Source organism: Oncorhynchus keta, chromosome 27 (genome assembly GCF_023373465.1).
Source record: "Oncorhynchus keta strain PuntledgeMale-10-30-2019 chromosome 27, Oket_V2, whole genome shotgun sequence".
NCBI classification, from domain to species: domain Eukaryota; kingdom Metazoa; phylum Chordata; class Actinopteri; order Salmoniformes; family Salmonidae; genus Oncorhynchus; species Oncorhynchus keta.
Window position 1 is genome coordinate 24659458 of NC_068447.1, and position 27515 is coordinate 24686972.

The 27515-nt window shown below is 42.8% G+C and overlaps 1 protein-coding gene across 1 annotated transcript in view; it reads right to left on the bottom strand.

The window, feature by feature from the left end:
• LOC118360283 (cadherin-4-like) overlaps positions 1-27515 on the bottom strand; it is a 636928-nt gene that overhangs the window by 86824 nt on the left and 522589 nt on the right. Inside the window, exons 6-8 of the mRNA XM_052482021.1 lie at positions 26934-27089; positions 9799-9943; positions 3547-3719 (exon numbers count right to left, since the gene is read on the bottom strand). Coding sequence (XP_052337981.1) covers positions 3547-3719; positions 9799-9943; positions 26934-27089 — 474 coding nt within the window. The remainder of the gene's footprint in view (positions 1-3546; positions 3720-9798; positions 9944-26933; positions 27090-27515) is intronic.

The window sequence follows — 27515 nt, forward strand, 5'->3', positions numbered from 1 at the left end:
AGCAGTGACAGGTGGCTGGGTGATGCAGCAGAGAGATTCCCTTTATGGCGTCTACGGTGTTATTAATAGGTCTGTCAGCAGTGACAGGTGGCTGGGTGATGCAGCAGAGAGATTCCCTTTACGGCGTCTACGGTGTTATTAATAGGTCTGTCAGCAGTGACAGGTGGCTGGGTGATGCAGCAGAGAGATTCCCTTTACGGCGTCTACGGGGTTATTAATAGGTCTGTCAGCAGTGACAGGTGGCTGGGTGATGCAGCAGAGAGATTCCCTTTACGGCGTCTACGGTGTTATTAATAGGTCTGTCAGCAGTGACAGGTGGCTGGGGTGATGCAGCAGAGAGATTCCCTTTACGGCGTCTACGGTGTTATTAATAGGTCTGTCAGCAGTGACAGGTGGCTGGGGTGATGCAGCAGAGAGATTCCCTTTACGGCGTCTACGGTGTTATTAATAGGTCTGTCAGCAGTGACAGGTGGCTGGGGTGATGCAGCAGAGAGATTCCCTTTACGGCGTCTACGGTGTTATTAATAGGTCTGTCAGCAGTGACAGGTGGCTGGGTGATGCAGCAGAGAGATTCCCTTTACGGCGTCTACGGTGTTATTAATAGGTCTGTCAGCAGTGACAGGTGGCTGGGTGATGCAGCAGAGAGATTCCCTTTACGGCGTCTACGGTGTTGTTAATAGGTCTGTCAGCAGTGACAGGTGGCTGGGTGATGCAGCAGAGAGATTCCCTTTACGGCGTCTACGGTGTTGTTAATAGGTCTGTCAGCAGTGACAGGTGGCTGGGTGATGCAGCAGAGAGATTCCCTTTACGGCGTCTACAGTGTTATTAATAGGTCTGTCAGCAGTGACAGGTGGCTGGGTGATGCAGCAGAGAGATTCCCTTTACGGCGTCTACGGTGTTGTTAATAGGTCTGTCAGCAGTGACAGGTGGCTGGGTGATGCAGCAGAGAGATTCCCTTTACGGCGTCTACGGTGTTATTAATAGGTCTGTCAGCAGTGACAGGTGGCTGGGGTGATGCAGCAGAGAGATTCCCTTTACGGCGTCTACGGTGTTATTAATAGGTCTGTCAGCAGTGACAGGTGGCTGGGTGATGCAGCAGAGAGATTCCCTTTACGGCGTCGACGGTGTTGTCACAGGCACATCCGTGTCACGTAAACAAAGATGTTAGGATGTTGTCATAATGTGACAGCTCCATAAACAAGGTGACCTCAGGGGGACGGCTTGGAAAATGCTGGGCAGAGCGTGACGTGGAGTGGCAGACACCCATGACAGACTACCTACAGCCACACACAGTTGAAGACTCAAAAACTGACTTACGTGAGTTGAAAAATAAAATGCAAATATACACTGACATAGACTGACCAGGAGAATCCAGGTGAAAGCTATGATGCCTTATTGATGTCAACCTTTAAATCCACCTCAATCAGTGTAGATTAAGAGATTTTAAAGCCTTGAAACAATTAAGACATGGATTATGTATGTGTGCCATTCATAGGGTCAATGGGCAAGACAAAATATTTAGGTGCCTTTGAATGGGGTATGGTAGAAAGTGCCAGGCACACTGGTTTGAGTGTGTCAAGAAATGCAATGATGCTGGGTTTTTCACACTCAACAATTTCCTGTGTGTATCAAGAATGGTCCACCATTCAAAGGGCATCCAGCCAACTTGACACAACTGTGGGAAGCATTGGAGTCAACATGGGCCAGCATCCCTGTGGAACGCTTTTGAAACCTTCTAGTCTGTGCCCCCAATGAATTGCGGCTGTTTTGAGGGCCAAAGGGGATGCAACTCAAAATGAATGTACAGTTGAAGTCGGAAGTTTCCATACACCTTAGCCAACTACATTTCAACTCTGTTTTTCACAATTCCTGACATTTAATCCTAGTAACAATTCACTGTCTTAGGTCAGTTAGGATCACCACTTTATTTTAAGAGTGTGAAATGTCAGAATAATAGTAGAGATAATTATTTATTTCAGCTTTTAATTCTTTCATCACATTCCCAGTGGGTCAGAAGTTTACATACAATCAATCAGTATTAGGTAGCATTGCCTTTAAATTGTTTAACTTGGTTAAACATTTAGGGTAGCCTTCCACAAGCTTCCCACAATAAGTTGGGTGAATTTAGGCCTATTCCTCCTGACAGAGCTGGTGTAACTGAGTCAGGTTTGTAGGCCTCCTTCCTCGCACACGCTTTTTCAGTTCTGCCCACACATTTTCTAGATGATTGAGGTCAGGGCTTTGTGATAGCCACTCCAATACCTTGACTTTGTTGTCCTGAGGCCATTTTGCCACAACTTTGGAAGTATGCTTTGGGTCATTGTGCATTTGGAAGACCCATTTGCGACCAAGCTTTAACTTCCTGACTGATGTCTTGAGATGTTGATTCAATATATCCACATCATTTTTCTTCCTCATGATGGCATTTATTTTGTGAAGGGCACCAGTCCCTCCTGCAGCAAAGCACCCCCACAACATGATGCTGCCACCCCCGTGCTTCACGGTTAGGATGGTGTTCTTCGGCTTGCAAGCCTCCCCTTTTTCTCCAAACACATAACGATGGTCATTATGGCGAAACAGTTATATTTTTGTTTCATCAGACCAGAGGACATTTCTCCAAAAAGTACGTCCCCATGTGCAGTTGCAAACCGTAGTCTGGCTTTTTATGCCAGTTTTGGAGCAGTGGCTTCTTCCTTGCTGAGCAGCCTTTCAGGTTATGTCGATATAGGACTTGTTTTACTGTGGGCTGAGTGGTCCCATGGTGTTAATTCTTGCGTATTATTGTTTGTGCAGATGAACGTGGTACCTTCAGCCATTTGGAAATTGCTCCCAAGGATGAACCAGGTGTGGTCTACAATTTCTTTTCTGAGGTCTTGGCTGATTTCTTTTGTTTTCCCATGATGTCAAGCAAAGAGGCACTGAGTTTGAAGATAGGCCTTGAAATACATCCACAGGTACACCTCCAATTGACTAAAATGATGTCAAGTAGCCTATCAGAAGCATCTAAAGCCATCATTTTCTGGAATTTTCCAAACTGTTTAAAGGCACAGTCAACTTAGTGTATGTAAACTTCTGACCCACTGGAATTGTGATACAGTGAATTACAAGTGAAATAATCTGTCTGTAAACAATTAATGGAAAGATGACTTGTGTCATGCACAAAGTAGATGTCCTAAACGACTCGCCAAAACTATAGTTTGTTAACAAGAAATTTGTGGAGTGGTTGAAAAAATGAATTTTAATGAATCCAACTTAAATGTATGTAATCTTCCGACTTCAACTGTATGTACTGTTTCATACTAAATCGAGTGTCTTGGATTTACAGACAAAATAATACGAAATGCTCCAGGTTGTTCCCAGAGGCAGTTCCAGCACTGCTGTTACCACAACACAACACACACTATGTGAAATGAACCTTGACCATCTTGACAATCACATGACATTATCCTCATTCATTATGTGGAGGGCCAGGAGTTCTTCTGACCTTAACAGCAAAATCTCTGGGCTCTGAGAACACATCCCACCAGCTTTACCAGGGTTACTAACCTCGCGGTCGAGGCCTGCTGCCACGGTGACAATGTCTCCGGTCTCGCTGTTGATGGTGAACATGTTGGGGATGGGGCTGTGTGGCGTCTGGGAAAGGATCCGGTAGCGCACCATCCCATTGGCCGTGGTGTTGTCATCATGATCGAAGGCTGCCAGGTGCATCACAAACGTACCTGAGGAAGAGGAGGCAACAGTCAGATGAGGCATATCTCTCTCTCCCTCCCCCCTCTCGCTCTCTCTCTCTCTCTCTCTCTCTCTCTCTCTCTCTCTCTCTCTCTCTCTCTCTCTCTCTCTCTCTCTCTCTCTCTCTCTCTCTCTCTGTCCCTGTTTATACTCCTCTCTCTCTCTCTGTCCCTATTTACACTCCTCTCTCTCTCTGTCCCTGTTTATACTCCTCTCTCTCTCTCTGTGTCCCTGTTTATACCCCTCTCCCTCTCTGTCCCTGTTTATACTCCTCTCTCTCTCTGTCCCTATTTACACTCCCCTCTCTCTCTGTCCCTGTTTATACTCCTCTCTCTCTCTCTGTGTCCCTGTTTATACTCCTCTCTCTCTGTCCCTGTTTATACTCCTCTCTTTCTCTGTCCCTATTTACACTCCTCTCTCTCTCTGTCCCTGTTTATACTCCTCTCTCTCTCTCTGTGTCCCTGTTTATACCCCTCTCTTTCTCTGTCCCTACTTACACTCCTCTCTCTCTCTCTGTCCCTGTGTTCACTGCTCTCTCTCTCTCTGTCCCCGTTTATACTCCTCTCTCTCTGTCCCTGTTTATACTCCTCTCTCTCTCTGTCCCTGTTTATACTCATCTCTCTCTCTCTATCCCTGTTTATACTCCTCTCTCTCTCTCTGTCCCTGTTTACACCCCTCTCTCTCTCTGTCCCTGTTTATACTCCTCTCTCTCTCTCTGTCCATGTTTATACTCCCCTCTCTCTCTCTGTCCCTGTTTATACTCCTCTCTCTCTCTGTTCCTGTTTATACTCCTCTCTCTCTCTCTGTCCCTGTTTATACTCATCTCTCTCTCTCTATCCCTGTTTATACTCCTCTCTCTCTCTCTCTCTGTCCCTGTTTACACCCCTCTCTCTCTGTCCCTGTTTATACTCCTATCTCTCTCTCTGTCCCTGTTTATACTCCTCTCTCTCTGTCCCTGTTTACACTCCTCTCTCTCTCTGTCCCTGTTTATACTCCTCTCTCTCTCTCTCTGTCCCTGTTTACACCCCTCTCTCTCTCTGTCCCTGTTTACACTCCTCTCTCTCTCTGTCCCTGTTTACACCCCTCTCTCTCTCTGTCCCTGTTTATACTCCTATCTCTCTCTCTGTCCCTGTTTATACTCCTCTCTCTCTGCCCCTGTTTATACTCCTCTCTCTCTCTGTCCCTGTTTATACTCCTCTCTCTCTCTCTGTCCATGTTTATACTCCTCTCTCTCTCTCTGTCCCTGTTTATACTCCTCTCTCTCTCTGTCCCTGTCTATACTCCTCTCTCTCTCCCTGTCCCTGTTTATACTCATCTCTCTCTCTCTATCCCTGTTTATACTCCTCTCTCTCTCTGTCCCTGTTTACACCCCCCTTTCTCTCTGTCCCTGTTTATACTCCTATCTCTCTCTCTGTCCCTGTTTATACTCCTCTCTCTCTGTCCCTGTTTACACTCCTCTCTCTCTCTGTCCCTGTTTATACTCATCTCTCTCTCTCTCTCTCTCTCTGTCCCTGCTTATACTCCTCTCTCTCTCTCTCTGTCCCTGTTTATACTCCTCTCTCTCTCTCTCTCTCTCTCTCTCTATCTCTCTGTCCCTGCTTATACTCCTCTCTCTCTCTATGTCCCTGTTTATACTCCTCTTTCTCTCTGTTCCTGTTTATACTCCTCTCTCTCTCTGTCCCTGTTTATACTCCTCTCTCTCTCTCTGTCCCTGTTTATCCTCCTCTCTCTCTCTCTGTCCCTGTTTATCCTCCTCTCTCTCTCCCTCTCTGTCCCTGTTTATACTCCTCTCTATCTCTCCCTGTTTATACACCTCTCTCTCTCTGCCCCTGTTTATACTCCTCTCTCTCTGTCCCTGTTTATACTCCTCTCTCTCTCTGTCCCTGTTTATACTCCTCTCTCTCTCTGTCCCTGTTTATACTCCTCTCTCTCTCTGTTCCTGTTTATACTCCTCTCTCTCTCTGTCCCTGTTTATACTCCTCTCTCTCTCTCTGTCCCTGTTTATACTCCTCTCTCTCTCTCTCTCTGTCCCTGTTTATCCTCATCTCTCTCTCTCTGTCCCTGTTTATCCTCCTCTCTCTCCCTCTCTGTCCCTGTTTATACTCCTCTCTATCTCTCCCTGTTTATACTCCTCTCTCTCTCTGCCTCTGTTTATACTCCTCTCTCTCTGTCCCTGTTTATACTCCTCTCTCTCTCTGCCCCTGTTTATACTCCTCTCTCTCTCTCTGCCCCTGTTTATACTCCTCTCTCTCTCTCTCTGCCCCTGTTTATACTCCTCTCTCTCTGCCCCTGTTTATACTCCTCTCTCTCTCTGTCCCTGTTTTATACTCCTCTCTCTCTCTGTCCCTGTTTATACTCCTCTCTCTCTCTGTCCCTCTTTATACTCCTCTCTCTCTGTCCCTGTTTATACTCCTCTCTCTCTGTCCCTGTTTATACTCCTCTCTCTCTGTCCCTGTTTATACTCCTCTCTCTCTGTCCCTGTTTATACTCCTCTCTCTCTCTCTGTCCCTGTTTATACTCCTCTCTCTCTGCCCCTGTTTATACTCCTCTCTCTCTCTGTCCCTGTTTATACTCCTCTCTCTCTCTGTCCATGTTTATACTCCTCTCTCTCTCTGTCCCTGTTTATACTCCTCTCTCTCTGCCCCTGTTTATACTCCTCTCTCTCTCTGTCCCAGTTTACACTCCTCTCTCTCTGTCCCTGTTTATACTCCTCTCTCTCTCTGTCCCTGTTTATACTCCTCTCTCTCTGTCCCTGTTTATACTCCTCTCTCTCTCTGCCCCTGTTTATACTCCTCTCTCTCTCTGTCCCTGTTTACACTCCTCTCTCTCTGTCCCTGTTTATACTCCTCTCTCTCTCTCTATCCCTGTTTATACTCCTCTCTCTCTCTGTCCCTGTTTATACTCCTCTCTCTCTGTGTCCCTGTTTATACTCCTCTCTCTCTCTCTGTCCCTGTTTATACTCCTCTCTCTCTCTCTCTGTCCCTGTTCATACTCCTCTCTCTCTCTGTGTCCCAGTATCTGCGCCTTTTTAATTTCTCCGTCCCCCCTCTCTCTCTCTCTCTCTCTGTCTCCCTCCCCCCTTTCTCTCTCACCTCCCCCCTCTCTCTCTCCTCCCCCCTCTCGCTCTCTCTCTCTCTCTCTCTCTCTCTCTCTCTCTCTCTCTCTCTCTCTCTCTCTCTCTCTCTCTCTCTCTCTCTCTCTCCAGCTGTCTCTTTCCCCCTCTCTCTCCATCTGCCTCCTCTCCTCTCCACCAGTAATTTCCATCCAATTGTTATTATCAGAAATAGTGATATCATCCCAGTGACAAGCTCCGTCCAGAGATAATTCCATCCGAGCCACCATTTCAAACTCCATTACATTTCAAAGGAACATTTGTCAATGGGGCCGAGAAGAGAGAAATTGGATTCCAAAGGACTCAGAGAGAAAGGGAAGGAAGAAAGAGCAGAGGAACAGAGTGAGGGATAAAGGACAGACAGAGAGTGGCTTTGCATTTGGTTCCAACTAGGGAGACTATCAATCTTTCACCCATCTCTCTTTCCCTCTATCTCTCTCTATCTCTGGAGAATCACACTGTGTCACCCATTGCCTGGGTAATTTCATTACGGGGTGTTCTTAGGGGGCTTAATGTGGACCCTTTGTACGGGCATCTACTCTGTGCCTGACAGGATTAGGGGCCTAAATGAGTCTTTAATTTGAAAACTAATTCAACTCTGTAATTGGCTTCCCATTGAAACCACTGGAGCTCTTAATACCAAAACTATTTTTTTATGATTATTGTTCGGCTGAATGTCACGCATGCTACTGCCAAGGATTGGTGATGTGTGCGTGTGTGTGCTTGTGCGTGTGTGTCTGTGTTGGGGTGGCGGAGTTTGTATTAAAATCGCTTCAGGTTGAAAAAGGAGAACGAAAGAGAGAGTTAGTGAGAAAATGAAAGTGCACGTAGCACCTGGACACCTCTTCAGATTTCAGATCACCTGTAGTGCAAAACGACCTGGCTCATCAGCCTTTCTCTCCACTGTGAGGGAATAAATCAAATGAGTCAGTGGAGCTGCAGCTAAAGCGTGGTAAATTTAATCGCCATATCATCTCCAGCCACACCATCCACAGCTTTATGGCCATGCAGCCAACAGTAGAGCTAGCTAAATGAGCACACTGCAGGACTGAAGCTCTCCATCTGAGCAAATGCCTCTGGGCTAAATCAAGTGGGATGTGAAACTGAATCAATCTATAAAAAAAACACAAATGCTCCAAATGGTATTCTCTACTCGAGGTCGACCGAGTCTGATTTTTCCGATATCGATTATTGGAGGACCAAAAACAGCCGATACTGATTAATCGGACGATTTTTATTTATTTGTAATAATGACAATTACAACAATACTGAATGAACACTTATTTTAACTTCATATAATACATCAATAAAATCAATTTAGCCTCAAATAGATAATGAAACATGTTCAATTTGATTTAAATAATGCAAAAACCATGTGTTGGAGAGGAAATTAAAAGTGCAATATGTGCCATGTAAGAAAGCTAACGTTTAAGTTCCTTGCTCAGAACATGAGAACATATGAAAGCTGATGGTTCCTTTTAACATGAGTCTTCAATATTCCCAGGTAAGAAGTTTTAGGTTGTAGGATATGCATATAATTAGTAGACTTGGATAGAAAACACTCTAAAGTTTCCAAACCTGTTCAAATAATGTCTGTGAGTATAACAGAACTGATTTGGAAGACGGAAACTAGAGAATAATCCATTCAGGAAGTAGGATTTTTTGATGCTGTTGTAGTTTTCTATTCAATGCCATTACAGTATCCATTGACTTAGGACTCAAATTGCAGTTCCTATCCCTTCCACTAGATGTCAACAGTCTTTAGAAATTGTTTCAGGATTGTATTCTGAAAAATTAGGGAGTAAGAGCAGTCTGAATGAGTGGACCCTGCCGTGTCACAGAGCTTGTTCATGTGCGCGACCGAGAGAGTGCCTTTTTTGTTTACCTTTTATATTGACAACTTTATAGTCCGGTTGAAATACGATCGATTATTTAGGTTAAAAACAACCTGATGATTGAATATAAACATCGTTTGACATGTTTCTATGAACTTTACGGATACAATTAGGATTTTTTGTCTGCCTGTTGTGACTGCGTTTGAGCCTGTGGATTACTGAAGAAAACGTGCAAACAAAAGGAGGTTTTCAGATATAAAGAGAGACTTTATCGGACTTTATCTGAGTGCAACCATATGAAGATCATCAAAGGTAAGTGATTCATTTTATCTCTATTTCTGACTTGTGTGACTCTTCTACTTGGCCGGTTACTGTTTGTAATGACTTGTCTGCTGGGCTATGTTCTCAAATAATTGTAATGTATCTGACACCGAAAATCTGACACCGTGGTTGGATTCACAAGAAGTTCATCTTTAAACCTATGTAAAATAGTTGTATCTTTTCTGAATTCTTATAATGAGTATTTCTGTATTTGAATTTGGCGCTCTGCAATCTCACTGGATGTTGGCCAGGTGGGACGCTAGCGTCCCACATACCCTAGAGAGGTTAATGCTAGCTAGCAACTTACCTTGGCTTACTGCATTTTCGTAGCAGGCAGGCTCCTCGTGAGGCAGGTGGTTAGAGCGTTGGACTAGTTAACTGTAAGGTTGCAAGATTGAATCCCAGAGATTGAATCCCCAGTAAAAATCTGTCGTTCTGCCCCTGAACAAGGCAGTTACCCCACCTTTCCTAGGCCATCATTGAAAATAAGAATGTGTTCTTAACTGACTTGCCGAGTTAAATAAAGATTAAATAAAGGTGTAAAAATTTTTTTTTTAAAGTAGCCAAATTGGTGTCCAAAAATACAGATTTCCAATTGTTATGAGAACTTGAAATCGTCCATTCCGATTAATCGGTCAACCTCTATTCTCTACGGGCTCCATTTTTCTCACGCAGAACAGCAAAGTAGTGTGCAAAGACTGCTGTAAAACTCACTATTCTCTACAGTGTGATTTATGTAGGAACATTCTTCTGTCCATGTCACTGAGAAAGAGACAATGTTCCATCCATCCCTGTGTTTACCTGGCTTGGAGCCCTCGTCGACAGAGCCATTGTAGACCTGGTTCTTGAACTCAGGCCGGTTGTCGTTCATGTCTATGACATAGATGTACAGGTCTATGGGGCTCTCCACTCGCTCACCATTCATGTTCACTGCATGGGCACGAAGCTGGAGAGGGTGAGAGAGAGTGAGAGAGAGAGAGAGAGAGATAAAGATAGAGGGTCAATTATGCTGCCATTAACAAACTCAACATCAGTAACATGATATGGTTGATATGCAGTGTGGCAACCAATGCTAAGCACTGCATTAGGGCATATTTGAGGAAAAACAACAGGACCAGAGAGAAATAAACAACGTTGCATTTCATAACTGCACAGCCGAATGGGTACCAAGCACCAATAATATATGTGACTCGTTTCAGGAAACTAGGCGTATGTCGTGCGTCACTACTTCACAGGAGCAGCACTTGAACGTAATTTTTCAAATGTTTATCAAAATGCGTTTATTGGGCAGAAATGCCTTCTGGAACATGTGAACTTTAATTTGCCTTAAAAACAAACTAGTCTGCCATCTGTAAATACCAATGAAATTGTTAAATTACGAGCCCAGTTGGTTTAGCCACAGAAAAAGTGAGGAACCTTCCTACTAGCCATGATTGGCTGAGATAATAGTTTGGATTGGTCTGCCATGTAGCACGCTTCTGTCTATAACATGAGCTGCTTAGTATGTGTAGGTAATCCTTTCTGAAGTGGCTTTTTTCAAAGATATCACAAAGAACTCCACAAGTGTTGCTAAGGCTCTCCACTTTCTGGAGGAAGCAGAGTGTGATACCTAAGGTGGGGAAAATTCCGGCATTTGATTGCAAATGTGGAGGGACTCGAAAAGAGAACACAGAAATCTGTAAAACACCTGTCTAGACGACATCTTCAAACTAAGTGTAACCATGGCATCCGTGACAGAGAGATAAAAGATTTCATCCATGTATACGGGTAAGGGAGTCTAGCTAGCTACATTTTCAGAAAAATGTGGGTTTATTGGTGTTAAAATGCACACTACAAAATTGTCCCAGCATCTCCAACACCTAATTCTCAGGACTAGTTTCTTGAAAGTAACAAACAACAAAATTCCCTCATTTTAAAGAGCTGGCTTCCCTTCAAAATATGATCTATTATTTTGTTTACTTCTTCTCCTAGTCTTCTTGGATCTCAGTCCAACATTCTGTGGTTGGTTTATTTGAAAGGGAATCCCAAAATCTCTTAATCTTATAGCCCACAATCACAAACACAGTGAGTCAATGTGAACGGCTGCTCGACTGTATCCTATCCTAGAACAACAGCAGCGGTAAGATTTCACACATAGTTTGGGCATATAATTAATATCAACATCTATACAGACAGGAAAGCCTGTCTAGATATCCTTTCCCTCCCCAGAAATCTGAAAGAAAAATGTTTTGATAAAGAAGACTGCAGGAGACAAATGCTGGTAATATACCTTGGTTAGCCGTAGAGGATATGTTAAGATTCAATAAACATCTGTGCTCTGTTTTTACTGCACCCAGGGAGAGAGTCACAGTGATCTCTCTTTAAAATCAAGGTGTTATATTTCACTATTTACCCTTACTAGCATGCTTTATATCATCGACAAAGATTTATTCAACTTTGTCCCTGTAGACTGCGTGAAACGACAAAGGTTTAGGAACAATTAGGAACAATTCGGCATTTGAGATGGACCACTAGGAATCAGGATGGCATCAACATTCCACTGCAACAGGCAAATATGTCGCCTGTTATCAACAGGACACATGAGTGGATGTCGTAAGACCTTCCACCAACCTATCTGATTCTCAGGGTATAAGCTTCAAAAAAGAGAGAACAGGTGAGGAGAGGAGAAAGGAAGGGAGGAGGGAAAGAGATACATGGAGGAGTGGAGTCAAGGGAAGAAGTTAAAAACAAGAGGAGGGAAAGAGATACATGGAGGAGTGGAGTCAAGGGAAGAAGTTAAAAACAAGAGGAGGGAAAGAGATACATGGAGGAGTGGAGGCAAGGGAAGAAGTTAAAAACAAGAGGAGGGAAAGAGATACATGGAGGAGTGGAGGCAAGGGAAGAAGTTAAAAACAAGAGGAGGGAAAGAGATACATGGAGGAGTGGAGGCAAGGAAGAAGTTAAAAACAAGAGGAGGGAAAGAGATACATGGAGGAGTGGAGGCAAGGGAAGAAGTTAAAAACAAGAGGAGGGAAAGAGATACATGGAGGAGTTAAAAACAAGAGGAGGGAAAGAGATACATGGAGGAAGAAGTTAAAAACAAGAGGAGGGAAAGAGATACATGGAGGAGTGGAGTCAAGGGAAGAAGTTAAAAACATGGAAGAGGAGGGAAAGAGTTAAAAACAAGAGGAGGGAAAGAGATACATGGAGGAGTGGAGGCAAGGGAAGAAGTTAAAAACAAGAGGAGGGAAAGAGATACATGGAGGAGTGGAGGGAAGAAGTTAAAAACAAGAAGAGGGAAAGAGATACATGGAGGAGTCATGGAGGAGTGGAAGGGAAAGTTAAAAACAAGAAGAGGGAAAGAGATACATGGAGGAGTGGAGGCAAGGGAAGAAGTTAAAAACAAGAGGAGGGAAAGAGATACATGGAGGAGTGGAGGCAAGGGAAGAAGTTAAAAACAAGAGGAGGGAAAGAGATACATGGAGGGGAGTGGAGGCAAGGGGAAGAAGTTAAAAACAAGAGGAGGGAAAGAGATACATGGAGGAGTGGAGGCAAGGGAAGAAGTTAAAAACAAGAGGAGGGAAAGAGATACATGGAGGAGTGGAGGCAAGGGAAGAAGTTAAAAACAAGAGGAGGGAAAGAGATACATGGAGGAGTGGAGGCAAGGGAAGAAGTTAAAAACAAGAGGAGGGAAAGAGATACATGGAGGAGTGGAGGCAAGGGAAGAAGTTAAAAACAAGAGGAGGGAAAGAGATACATGGAGGAGTGGAGGCAAGGGAAGAAGTTAAAAACAAGAGGAGGGAAAGAGATACATGGAGGAGTGGAGGCAAGGGAAGAAGTTAAAAACAAGAGGAGGGAAAGAGATACATGGAGGAGTGGAGGCAAGGGAAGAAGTTAAAAACAAGAGGAGGGAAAGAGATACATGGAGGAAGTTAAAAACAAGAGGAGGGAGGATACAAGGGAAGAAGTTAAAAACAAGAGGAGGGAAAGAGATACATGGAGGAGTGGAGGCAAGGGAAGAAGTTAAAAACAAGAGGAGGGAAAGAGATACATGGAGGAGTGGAGGCAAGGGCAAGTTAAAAACAAGAAGAAAGAGATAAAAACAAGAAGGAGGGAAAGAGATACATGGAGGAGTGGAGGCAAGGGAAGAAGTTAAAAACAAGAGGAGGGAAAGAGATACATGGAGGAGTGGAGGCAAGGGAAGAAGTTAAAAACAAGAGGAGGGAAAGAGATACATGGAGGAGTGGAGGCAAGGGAAGAAGTTAAAAACAAGAAGAGGGAAAGAGATACATGGAGGAGTGGAGGCAAGGGAAGAAGTTAAAAACAAGAGGAGGGAAAAAAACATGGAGGAGTGGAGGCAAGGGAAGAAGTTAAAAACAAGAGGAGGGAAAGAGATACATGGAGGAGTGGAGGCAAGGGAAGAAGTTAAAAACAAGTTAAAAACAAAGAGGGAAAGAGATACATGGAGGAGTGGAGGCAAGGGAAGAAGTTAAAAACAAGAGGAGGGAAAGAGATACATGGAGGAGTGGAGGCAAGGGAAGAAGTTAAAAACAAGAGGAGGGAAAGAGATACATGGAGGAGTGGAGGCAAGGGAAGAAGTTAAAAACAAGAAGAGGGAAAGAGATACATGGAGGAGTGGAGGCAAGGGAAGAAGTTAAAAACAAGGAGGGAAAGAGATACATGGAGGAGTGGAGGCAAGGGAAGAAGTTAAAAACAAGAAGAGGGAAAGAGATACATGGAGGAGTGGAGGCAAGGGAAGAAGTTAAAAACAAGAGGAGGGAAAGAGATACATGGAGGAGTGGAGGCAAGGGAAGAAGTTAAAAACAAGAGGAGGGAAAGAGATACATGGAGGAGTGGAGGCAAGGGAAGAAGTTAAAAACAAGAGGAGGGAAAGAAAAGTGAAGAGAGAAGGGAGAAGGGGAGGAATATATGGTTACAATCTGTAGCAGCAGAACCTCTCTATTATGTGCTTCTGATCGGACAGTGAGAGGGTGTCAGCCGGGGTATCGCCATGACAACTATCTATTAAAAACCTTCTTACCCTCTTGCCAGGAGGGTTGTGGCCTTGTGACAGGAAGAAGAATCAGGAGGACGCACCATCCACTTCCTTTCTCTAAGGCAGGTGAACATCCCCTCCAATCTCTCTACATTTCCCTCCCCTCTCCCCTCTGCACCTCACAAAAATTGCATCACCGGGTCTCCCAAAGGTTAATTTGACTTTTCTTTTTCCTCTGCATTGTCTGATCTGGCCCTGCACCCAATATCCGCACACTGCCATCACTCCTGCTAAACCGCAGTCTGGGAGCCCACAGAGCGTTATCTCTCTCCTAGCGCTGCGCGGTGCCGACACCCTCATTCAATAACACCGCTAGTCAGAGATTTCAAGCCGTGTTTAAAGGTCCACAGCAGCCCTTTTTTATCTCAATATAAAATAACTTCTGGATAACAGTTAAGTAACTTACTGTGATAGTTTTCAACTAAAATGGTCAAAAAGAAACCAAAATAGCTTCAAAGGCAATTTCTCAATCAAGAATTTTGCTGTCTGGGAATGGAAAATATGCTGTTATCGGCGGATAGGTTTAGAACTAGGGATGGGTATCGTTAAGGTTAACGGTATTACTACTCTTACCAATACTGCTTATCGATCCGGTACTTTAACGGTATTCTTATTTATGAGAAAAAAATAACAATTAAGAACAGAATTAACATTGCTTTATTTTTTAAAATGTCAAATAAACAATTATTTACAGCAAAAGAAACAGTAATGTTTTGAACAAATCACTATTATACACTCTAATGTTGTGATGTGTAACGACGTTCGTCTGTAGAAGGAGAGTCGGACCAAAATGCAGGGTGGTGGTTACTCATGTTCTTTAATGAAAATTTGAACGATACATTAAATAACTAAATATACAAAAACAACAAACGGAACGTGAAAACCTATACAGCCTATCTTGTGACAACAAACACAGAGACAGGAACAATCACCCACAAACACACAGTGAAACCCAGGCTACCTAAATATGGTTCCCGATCAGAGACAACGAGAATCACCTGACTCTGATTGAGAACCGCCTCAGGCAGCCATAGACTATGCTAGACAACCCTACTCAACCACAATCCCGACACCTACTAAACCCCAATACACCCTGGCCTGACCAAATAAAGAAAGAGAAAACACAAAATACTAAGACCAAGGCGTGACATGATGATGGAAATCTGGCTTATTGTGTTCCCTGCAGTCAAAAATACCCTCTCGCTAGAGGTGGAGGAGGCTTGAGCACAAAGGTAGCTTGTTGTGAGGAGGGGCAGAGTAGCTCTCTTCTCCCACCACCACATCACAGGATCTTCAGCCATGGAGATGGGAGGCCTTTGTAGAGCTCAACCTCGAGGTGAACACGCTCGCTGAGGGACAAGGTGTCCTGTTGGATCGTCAACCTCAACTCCCTGTCGTCCTCTGAGAACAGCTCCAAGGCACTCCTTGTTTTGTTTAATGGAGGGACTGTCTCCTCCATTTCCTCTCCTTCTCCCTCAGACTCATCCTGTTGCTGGTGCTCTGTGTCTGTCTGCTCCGGCTCCTCTGACAGCCCTGGTGTTGCTCCTGTCACATTGGCCTCAACAGTTGCCTTCCTCAGCCTGTTCCAGGCGGCGTCACTCACCGGCCTCCCATTAAATCTGGGGTCCATTGCTGTGGCCTCATGCAGGAAGGCTTGAATGTCCTCATCCTGATAGCGCTTGGAGAGGTTCCCCCACACCTTCTCTTTGATGGTTGCCACAAATGTTGTATCTTCATTCTTCACAGTGAAGTGCTCTTCCAGTTTTTGGAGGATGGGCAAGATCTGTCCACAGGTGGCATTCTTTTCACATGACACACACAGTGTGGATGTATAGAGGATTCTCATGAACTCGACAAACTCCTCAGCCTTATGGAAGTCCTCGTCCTTCAGATGGTCCAGGTTGTCCTTGGCCATTGCTTTTCACAGTCTTGGGTCCAAGGCTGCTGCTTGGATCGCTGGTTACCGCTCCATGAATCTCTCTATCATTAGATTAGAGTGAGTGAGTGTTGCAGAAGGCCCGAAACAACAACAAAAAACAACATACATTTCATTACCGCACACTTGAACATTTAATGAAATTGTTAAATGTGGGAATTTCTAAATAATACTTTAATAGATGAAACTGTATTCTTACCAAGGAGCTGCTGCTTTTCCTTCAAGACTGTTTTGGACATGGAGGATCTCTTGAACCACACGACCAGCTCTGATTCGGGCTGCCCATTTATCAACGGAAGTCATTTTGTACATTTTCTGTGCTACCAGATTCAATGAATACGCAAAGCATCCTATTTTTAGGATGTGTAGCCTCTTGATGGCAACATCCATATTTCCAGCATTATCAACAGTCACAGCTAAAATCTTGCTCGGCTCTAACTCAAACTCTTCCAGAATGTCTGAGATCTCCTCTACCACTACTTCGCCAGTTTGCGATTTGTACACTGCCCTGGTGTGAAGGACATTCTGTTTTACACGGCCCTGGCTTGTGTAGTGCACTGTAACAGTGAGATCGTGGTCCTGACAGAGGCTGGTCCACTCGCCTGATGATGATGACCAACTTTGGCACGTCCTTCAGCTCAATGATCACATTGAGTGCCTTGCTCATCTCCCTACAGTAAGTAAAACAAAGATTTTCCTGTGTTGAATTATCATTATTGAATTATTGTTTTGTTATGTTTTGTATTATGGAGTGATGGGACTAACATACAACCCTTTTATACTACTATATCCTAAAATGTAATACAACTCAATATATACTGGTAGGACTGATCACCGACAATGAACGAGAGAGCCAATAGAGAGTAGGTCAGAGACCAGGCTGGGTGGTGCCAGAATAACAATCTGTCCAAGACTAAGGAGATGATTGTGGACTACAGGAAAAGGAGGACTGAGTATGCCCCCATTTTCATCGACGGGGCTGTTGTGGAGCAGGTTGAGAGTTTCAAGTTCCTTGGTGTCCACATCACCAACAAACTAGAATGGTCCAAACACACCAAGACAGTCGTGAAGAGGGCACGACAAAGCCTATTCCCCCTCAAGAGACTGAAAAGATTTGTCATGGGTCCTCAGATCCTCAAGAGGTTATACAGCGGCAACATCGAGAGCATCCTGACTGGTTGCATCACTGCCTGGTACGGAAACTGCTCGGCCTCCGACTGCAAGGCACTTCAGAGGGTAGCCCAGTACGAACTAACCTGCCTGCCATCCAGGACCTCTATACCAGGCGAGGTCAGAGGAAGGCCCTAAAAATGGTCAAAGAGCCCAGCCACCCCAGTCATAGGACTGTTCTCTCTACTACCGCATGGCAAGCGGTACCAGAGTGCCAAGTCTAGGACCAAAAGGCTTCTCAACAGTTTTTACCCCCAAGCCATAAGACTCCTGAACAGGTAATCAAATGGCTACCCGGACTATTTGCATTGTGTTCCCCCCCAAACCCCTCTTTTATGCTGCTGCTACTCTCTGTTTATCATATATGCATAGTCACTTTAACCATACCTACATGTACATACTACCTCAATCAGCCCGACTAACCAGTGCCTGTATATAGCCTCTCTACTGTTATTGCCTCTCTACTGTATAGCCTCGCTACTGTTATTTTTCACTGTCATTTTTACTGTTGTTTTTTATTTCTTTACTTATCTATTGTTCACCAAATACCTTTTTTTAAACTTAGAAATTGCACTGTTGGTTAGAGCCTGTAAGTAAGCATTTCACTGTAAGGTCTACTACACCTGTTGCATTCGGCGTACATGACAAATAAACTTTGATTTGATACTGACAGACTGTTACCTAAAACCCTTGGACTCCACTGTTGAAAAGGAGTGTAGGCCTTTCACTATGAACTTGGTCACGGCTTGGTGGCACTCATTAACACTCTCCCCAGTCATCCTCCCACTAGCTGCTAGAGTGAAGGGGCTTTGGGCTTAATTTTGGCTTGGACCAGCGGTATTAGAGAGAGGAGTGGGTTGGTTCATTGTAGCTGCAGGACCAGCGGTATTAGAGAGAGGAGTGGGTTGGTTCATTGTAGCTGCAACTTTAACAAAAAGTTGCAAAATCTTTAAATGGGTGATTGAATTTATGAACGCACCCATAGCTAAACAATCATCTGGCTAATGGTCACTTTGATCATGAACACATGTTCGCATAATTTAGCTAACACCATGTGTGGGCTCTAGGTTGCTAGCATACATACCTAACATAGATCGGGTAATGAGAGATGAACTATGAGCTAGGCAGTCAAAAACTCTACATTTCTCTGCCTGTACATGATGCAATTTCGATAGATGTTTGGACAGATTGCTCGTGATTCCGCCCTTACAAGCAAAAGTCTTGTTGCACATGTGGCAACGAGCATTGTCAGCATCGACTCTGGTGAAGTGTAACCACACTTTTGAACGTTTAGCTCCCCCCGCCATCGTCACGAATTAAGAGCAGGGTCTTTCTGGTGTGTGTGTGCTGTAGCGTGTGAGAGACAGGCTCCACGCGAGAGAGATCTCTTCTGGATTGGGAATATTGAAAATGCCTCATAGACGAATGTCTTCATCTTATTGCAACTGTCGTGTCTTTGGTATCATTAAAGTGAAGACTGTTATTTTATCAAATCAATTCTCTGTAATTATTATTACGTGATTAAACTAATCATGTAAATGTAATTAACTAGGAAGTCAGGGCACCAAGGAAAATCTTCAGATTACAAAGTTATAATTTTCCGAATATAACTCTTCAGATATTTTAATATCCGATCAATTAAGTCTTCTAATTAATTAATTATTCTTCACCTCATGTTAGTCTCATTCCAAACGTCATAAATTGTTGGTTATCTGCATGAACCCAGCCTTTACTATGAATCATCCATACACCAATTATCTTAATCATTTATTTACTAACTAACTAAATAATCACAGAAATGCATAAACAAACAAACAGTGGATATGGTTACAAGGAAAGGATAGGGGAGGTTCCCTAGTGTGCTAAGCCGATATGACGGCTTGGTGGACAAAGGGAAGTGGGTGCGGACTGAGAAGGGCGGGAAAGACAACATTTCGGCAGATCATTTTAGAAAGAGAGGGTCCAGATTGTCTAGCCCGGCTGGTTTGTAGGGTTCCAGATTTTGCAGCTCTTTCAGAACATCAGCTAACTGGATTTGGGTGAAGGAGAAGTGGGGTAGTTTTGGGCGAGTTGCTGTTACGTCATTTCACAAATAGTTTCATCTTTACTAATTCATTTTATACAATATCTAGACGCTGTCACGGTTCATGAATCCACTGCCTCCCTCTCTCTTTCTCTCTCTCTCTCTCTCTCTCTCTCTCTCTCTCTCTCTCTCTCTCTCTCTCTCTCTCTCTCTCTCTCCCGTGTTTGTGTGGGCGTGGTTCCCAATCTTGGCCTGATTGTCTGCGCCAGCTGGAACCACTTATCTTCCCTTTATATGTTCTGTAACCAGTGTTTCTTGTTGTCAGATCGTTGTTACTTCCCTGAGGTTGTGTCGTGTGTCTGTGCTCTTCTCTCGCCGCCCTTGTGTGGATTATCTGCTGTGCTCCTTCCTACCCATCCGGACACACTCCCCTGGATTTCTCAGCACGCTATCATTGGAAGATGCGCCCTAGTCCCTGGGTCGGATTCCGTCTGAGTACAGTCTGTCTGTCCTGTTGCTGTTGTAAACTGTATTCATTAAACCATCGTTGCTTGCATCTTGCATCCGCCTCTGTATTGTCACAGACGCAAACCTCATAAAGGAAGCACCTATGTAAACAGAGTTATGGTAATGTGACTGTATTGTCTTTCATGAGGTCACAAACATGAAACAAAACAGACCGGGTCGTAACTGGCTTCCCCACCGACCGTTTACACATTCTCCAAAACATGGCTATTGTTCAGTTCTCAGGTTCTGTGATGTAGAAGAAGTTCCTTTGTTCTACTGTGAAACTCTCTCTCTATATACTGCATGGCCAGGAGAGAGAGAGAGAGAGAGAGAGAGATAATGAAATGTGCAAGATAACATTTATGTAGCAATAATAAATAGGACATGAATTTTCTTAATTTCTCCAGTACCGAAAGCAGAACCGATAACGTCAGAGCATATCGATACTACGGTCTTGCATAATTTAGCCCCGGAGCCCGTTTAATACCGGGTTTCGGTACCCATCCCTATTTGGAACTCTGTCTTATTGGTCTACTAACTAATTTGCCTCATAGTGATGTCACCATGGAAGGCCAAAAATCCATCCCACCTAAACAGCATGAAATATCAGCCAGTTTTTCAGCTCTTACACTAAAAGGGCATTATCAACCTTTTACAATTTTAAAGTATTATTTCATAGTCATAGTGTGTAAATATATATAAAACACATGTAAATCACATTGTTAACTGCCTTGGGCCTTTAAAGGACACAAGAACCCTGAACCCTTTTCTAAAGTATTTTTCTCTTGGATGCACTGATTGGATGTCCTGCTATGATTTGAAGCGTGCTTGTTTTGGAGTTACGGAAGATCTGGCCTCCCAACTTTTCTAGTGTTGTTGTTAAATCCATGTTATGAAATCAGAAACACACATAGTAACAGTGTAATTACACTGTAACAAGTATTGTAATTAACTGTAATAATGAATAGTTACACTTTAATAACAACATGAAACTGGTGGTATTTACAGTCTGTAATTACAGGGGTGTAACAACGAATGCTTGTTAACATGCTTGTTACAAATGTTAAAGTTTCCAATAGCATCCCAACGCACCATATTTCAGCCTGCACAAGCCTCGTGATAAGTGTGAGCCAATTAAAAACGACCACCTCATTGACACAACTCTGCAATAAAGATATGGAGTATGACAGGCCCAATGGCAAAGATTCATCATTTAACTGTGCATTTGACAATGGGTCAATTACTTTAACCATCAATTACATTTTTTAGACATAAACAGCTATAGTTCAATTGTGGGATAATAATTGTGAGATTGTGCTAGCAAAATTCTAAGCCTATTAAAGCTGCAATATGTACTGTAACTTTTTGGATGACCCTACCAAATTCACATAGAAATGTCAAATCAAATCAAATCAAATTGTATTAGTCACATGCGCCAAATACAAGGTGAAATGCTTACTTACGAGCACTACCCTCTGTAGTACCTTGCATTCGGTGGCCGAGCAGTTACCGTAAACATTTATGTTCTAGAGCTGTCATTCTCATAGAAAGCAAGTCTAACTATCTAGTTACCATCTACAGAATAGATTTGCCATGCAATCTGTTGAGTTTTTTGGGATTAGTTGGTACTCTAGCTTGCTAGTTTTCTAACCTTGAGTATCTAACTAGCTACCTAAAGCTGGCAAATATGCTATGGTGCTACTCACTAGCTAACGTTAGCTGTGCTCAATGGTCATATATTCCCTGAACCTTGTTCTCAGGGTATCTGTACCCTAAGGGTATTACGTGAGACACCTAGCATGTTAAAGTTAACTAGCTAGCTAGCTACTTGTGTCAACACAAGCATTATTATTGATAGCTGGATAACACAACAACTATCTAGGGCTAGCTAGTTATACAATGCATTCAGAAAGTATTCAGACCCTTTTCCCACATTTTATTTATCAATCTACACACAATACCCTGTAATGACAGAGTGAAAACAAGTTTGTAGAAATGTTGGCAAATATATATTATATATATATTTTATGTATTTTTTAAATACCTTATTTCCATAAGTATTCAGACCTTTTGCTATAAGATTTGTAATTGAGGTCAGCTGCATCCTTTTAGCCACTTAACAGTGTTACACCTGTGTAACACCTTGTAACGTACTTGTGCAGATGTTACATGTACTCTGTGATGTTCTAGTGTGTTTATTTTCTCACTTGGATGGTGCTTCCGGAAGCTTTAAAAGAAGGTCCGGATGGATAACTACTATATAAGTACACATTAATTACAAGTAAGTACCCTTCAAGTTACACCTAATTTTGACTACCTACATTCTGTGTAGCACCTAGTAATTACATTGTACTTATGCAGATATTACATGTACTCTGTGGTGTACTTATGGGTTTTCCTCTCACTTGGTGGGCAAGGAGGTTCAGATTGTCATAATGGGTAACATACACATTAATTATATATTTACGCTCAGTGTGTCGTCGGGATCTCTGTTGAAAAGTTTGTTTCTGTTGGAAAGCGTCCGTTCTCTCTCTCTCTCTATGTCGTAGTTAGAATGGGTAGTTCAGAGTGACATTCATTCATGTCGTTATAGAATAGATGTTTCGGCGGTTGTCGGTCTTCACGTTCAATGAAACCGAATTCCTAGCTGCAGACTAGTAATTAATATCAAAGATTTGTTCTTATTCTGTTGGCATCGATAGTCTAAGAGTTTAACCACGTGGGATGGTTAAAAGATTCAGCAGTCTGGTCTCAAAATTGTGTAATGTGATTTTGGGCTCTCGTTATTGAGGTAAGCTGGTCTGCAACCTTTGTCCTCTCGTAATTGAGAGCAACATGGTCTGTTGAGAAATTCTCAAAGTGGGGTTTTTATTCGGGAGAGCAAAAAAAGCTTTCTCATGACGCCAGATCCTAACTATGCTCATGGGCAGTCCTCTGATTTAGTTAAACTCAAAAGGGAATTGGAGTTTCATTCATTAAACAGCCCAAAATCACATTACACAATTTTACAAACAGTATCCTCCTCACTCACTCATTCATTCATCTTATACAACAATTAGATGTCATCTCATATCTGAGGCTATAATATAAACAGTGTTATGGTAATGTGGCCGTATTGTCTCCCATGAGTTTCAGAAAATTGTACCAAAAGGACCAGTTCGCAGCTGGATTCTTCACCTATCTTTTATACCTTCTCCAGAACATAAATGTTGTTCGGACCTCAAGTTCTGTGAGGTGGAAGAAATTCCTTTGTTCTCTTCTATGAAAACTCTACTCTCTCTCTATACTGTGGCCATGAGGAGATAATCTCCTCCAGGAATTTACGACCTCTCTCTGACCACAGCAACCTGGGTGTAGGAGACAGGTAGAGGGGGATGGGGCTTGCTGTACCCAAAGAGGGCAGGGTCATGACAGTACATTAGAGTGTCTAGTTTGAGAAACAGACATCTCACAAGTCTTCAATTGGCAGCTTCATTAATTAGTACCCGCAAAACACCAATCTCAACGTCAACAGTGAAGAGGCAACTCCGGGATGCTGACCTTCTAGTCAGAGTCGCAAAGGAAAAGCCAAATCTCAGAATGGCAAATAAAAAAAGACGATTAAGATGGGCAAAAGAACACAAATACTGGACAGAGGAAGATTGGAAAAAAGTGTTATGGACAGACAAATCTAAGTTTGAGGTGTTTGATCACAAAGAAGAACATTTGTGAGACAAAGAAAAAAATGAAAAGATGCTGGAGGCGTGCTTGACGTCATATGTCAAGCATGGTGGAGGCAATGTGATGGTCTGGGGTGGTTTGGTGGTGGTAAAATCATTACTTATAACCTTGTCAATGTCTTGACTATATTTCCTATTAATTTTCCAACTAATTTCATGTAGTATGTTTTCATGGAAATCAAGGAAATTTCTAAGTGACCCCAAACTTTTGAATGGTAGTGTACATGTACAGTCGGGCAAAAAAGTATTTAGTCAGCCACCAATTGTGCAAGTTCTCCCACTTAAAAATATGAGAGAGGCCGTAATATTCATCACAGGTACACTTCAACTATGACAGACAAAATGAGAAAAAAAATCCAGAAAATCACATTGTAGGATTTTTAATGAATTTATTTGCAAATTATGGTATTTGGTCACCTACAAACAAGCAAGATGTCTGGCACTCACAAACCTGTAACTTCTTCTTTAAGAGGCTCCTCTGCCCTCCACTCGTTACCTGTATTAATGGCACCTGTTTGAACTTGTTATCAGTATAACAGACACCTGTCCACAACCTCAAACAGTCACACTCCAAACTCCACTATGGCCAAGACCAAAGAGCTGTCAAAGGACACCAGCAACAAAATTGTAGACCTGCACCAGGCTGGGAAGACTGCATCTGCAATAGGTAAGCAGCTTGGTTTGAAGAAATTAACTGTGGGAGCAATTATTAGGAAATGGAAGACATACAAGACCACTGATAATCTCCCTCGATCTGGGGCTCCACGCAAGATCTCACCCCATGGGGTCAAAATGATCACAAGAACGGTGAGCAAAAATCCCAGAACCACACGGGGGGACCTAGTGAATGACCTGCAGAGAGCTGGGATCAAAGTAACAAAGCCTACCATCAGTAACACACTACGCCGCCAGGGACTCAAATCCTGCAGTGCCAGAAGTGTCCCCCTGCTTAAGCCAGTACATGTCCAGGCCCATCTGAAATTTGCTAGAGAGCATTTGGATGATCTAGAAGAAGATTGGGAGAATGTCATATGAAACCAAAATATACGTTTTTGGTAAAAACTAAACTTGTTGTGTTTGGAGGACAAAGAATGCTGAGTTGCATCCAAAGAACACCATACCTACTGTGAAGCATGGGGGTGGAAACATCATGCTTTGGGGCTGTTTTTCTGCAAAGGGACCAGGACGACTGATCCGTGTAAAGGAAAGAACGAATGGGGCCATGTATCGTGAGAGTTTGAGTGAAAACCTCCTTCCATCAGCAAGGGCATTGAAGACGTGGCTGGGTCTTTCAGCATGACAATGATCCCAAACACACTGCCCGGGCAACGAAGGAGTGGCTTCGTAAGAACCATTTCAAGGTCCTGGAGTGGCCTAGCCAGTCTCCAGATCTCAAGCCCATGGAAAATCTTTGGAGGGAGTTGAAAGTCTGTGTTGCCCAGCAACAGCCCCAAAACATCACTGCTCTAGAGGAGATCTGCATGGAGGAAAGGGCCAAAATACCAGCAACAGTGTGTGAATACCTTGTGAAGACTTACAGAAAACGTTTGACCTCTGTCATGGCCAACAAAGGGTATATAACAAAGTATTGAGATAAACGTTTGTTATTGACCAAATACTTATTTGCCACCATAATTTGCAAATAAATTAATTAAAAAGCCTACAATGTGATTTTCTGGATTTTTTTTCCCTCATTTTGTCTGTCATAGTTGAAGTGTACCTATGATGAACATTACAGGCCTCTCTCATCTTATTAAGTGGGAGAACTTGCACAATTACTTTTTTGCCCCACTGTATATATAAAATATAATCTTGTTTTATTCTGATGTTTGTAAACATTGTAAATATAAACAAACACTAAATAGCCCTATAACATGGTTAAAACAATACTTTTTACACCATGGATGGTATGCTTTTTACCAAAACAGAAGCAGGGCAACCATTTTGTCATTGTTTCATCTGTGGATTTACGATTTAAACAGCTGCATATTATCAAGATATCATTGTGTCACCAATGAAAATGTAAACAATAGGCCTATAGCAAATGCAGTAAATGCCATTCATTTTTCAAATGTAAATAGCCCTTTTCAGTAGTGCTCAAAGCATGCCATTCCATGAGCTCAGTGTTTCTTTTTCAACTCAAATCAATGAGCCCAATTAGTCCTCCATGACAACAAAATCATAAACAACAGAGTAGGACTGGCTAATAAGTCCTTAGTTTTGAGGTCATGCTCAGGTAAAACAATTTGGCTAATCTATACTTCAATAATTTCCAAGTCCTATTCTTGAAGATCAAGCGGTATAACATTTTTTGGAATGACTGGAATTCTTTGGTTTTTAATGTTATTATATAAATTAATCATATTATTATATGTAGTAGAAAGCGATGGGTTAGAAGAAGCCTACATAAACAATAAAGTAAAATTTAACATCCATATATGGCCAGCTATGTAAACTTTAACATGGATTTATCCTGCAATAGACGTCGGTTGTCTTCTTCTTGTGCCTCCTCAGGGGAAAGTAATCTAAAAGTAACAAAATGTAATCAGATTACATTACTGAGCTTGTGTAATCCAAAAGTTACATTACTGATTACAATTTTGGACAGGTAACTAGTAACTGTAATGGATTACATTTAGGAAGTGACCCACCCAACCCTGATGTCGGATGACAAAGCTGACAACAATGTCGCTTTGAGGAAGTATTCCCCTCCTTCAAGGATATTAAAGATGTAAGATAATGAAATATAACTTTTACCACAAATATTTTTCTTTAATAAAAAAAGCTGGATGGTAGTTTCATAGCTTAAGTTATTTTAGTCTTCCTTACATAGAGTACAGCTTATATAGCTTCTGAGTCAGAAGTTATGACTGTGTGGCTACATTTGGTTCTTTACCAAAATTTGACAGAGACACATCCAGCCTGGGCTTTAATCCAAGAACCCATCACCAAGCCTGGGCCTTTCTTAACAAATCACCATCGATCCTGCATCCTCCTGGGCATACATCTGCCCAGCTCAGCCTCTCAATAGAAAGCTGGGCCTCTTAGTTCAACAAATAAACAAAGACATGTCAAACAGAGGGAGAGATGTGAGGAGCAGGGAGAGAGAGAATGCGAGAGATGCAATTGTGGAGAGAAAGCAACGAGCATAATTCCTACAGTCGCTACATCAAAGTGGTATATTAATGATAATAATTAGTTGGTGTTAGCACGGAGCTTATGGGCAAAATCCCACATGGGCCACATACTGAAGATGTGTGTGTAGGTTGCATGGGAAAATTAAGTCTGCTAAGCATATTATTAACTTTACAGCACCTGAGGTGGACGCTACTCTGGTAATACTGCACTGTATATGTGTGTGTGTGTGCGCGTGTCTGCGTGCGTGCGTGTGTGTGTGTGTTATCCACAGTGGTTGTCATGTGGCTGTAGCCACCACTCCTCACCCTTCACTCTCTCGATCAATAGTCCACCTGGACAACCAGCCAGCCTGTCACCAAGTCATTTCAGAGCTGTGCATGTGTAGTTGTGTGTGTGTGTGTTACTCACATGGTAAGATGATCTCCTCTCTCTGTCCAGCGGCTTGGTGACGAACATCTTGCCGGCGACAGGGTCGATACTGAACACCTCATTGGGTGGCTGGTCCGCTCCCACCCCTGTGATGCTGTATCGGATGGAGATGTTCCGGTCCTGATCCGAACGGATCTGCAAGACACAGAATGTCCGTTTTTACTACGTGGTCTACTACTGTTTCTGAAATGGATTTCATCTTTCATAACACATTCAATCATTGAGTAATATGGGAGATTTGAGAAAAACCAAAGCCTTGACAGATCTGTTTGTTCCCTAGTGGTAGATGCTGATGATGCATACAACAATAATATCACACATTGATGGTACACACATAATCCAGCGTTTTCCACAATAGTAGCCAGCCAGAAACCCCAGGACAAAATGTTTTGCCGAAGGCGCTCTATTTTGGTGGCCTCTGGTACATTCTAATACCTTTATTCCAACCCAAAATACACAGCAACATTATTGAATACATTATCGAATTTACCTCCCAGATTGGAATATGTGGTGTGGCATTGTTTAGAAAGACATGACTTTACAATTTAAATGACTGAAAAT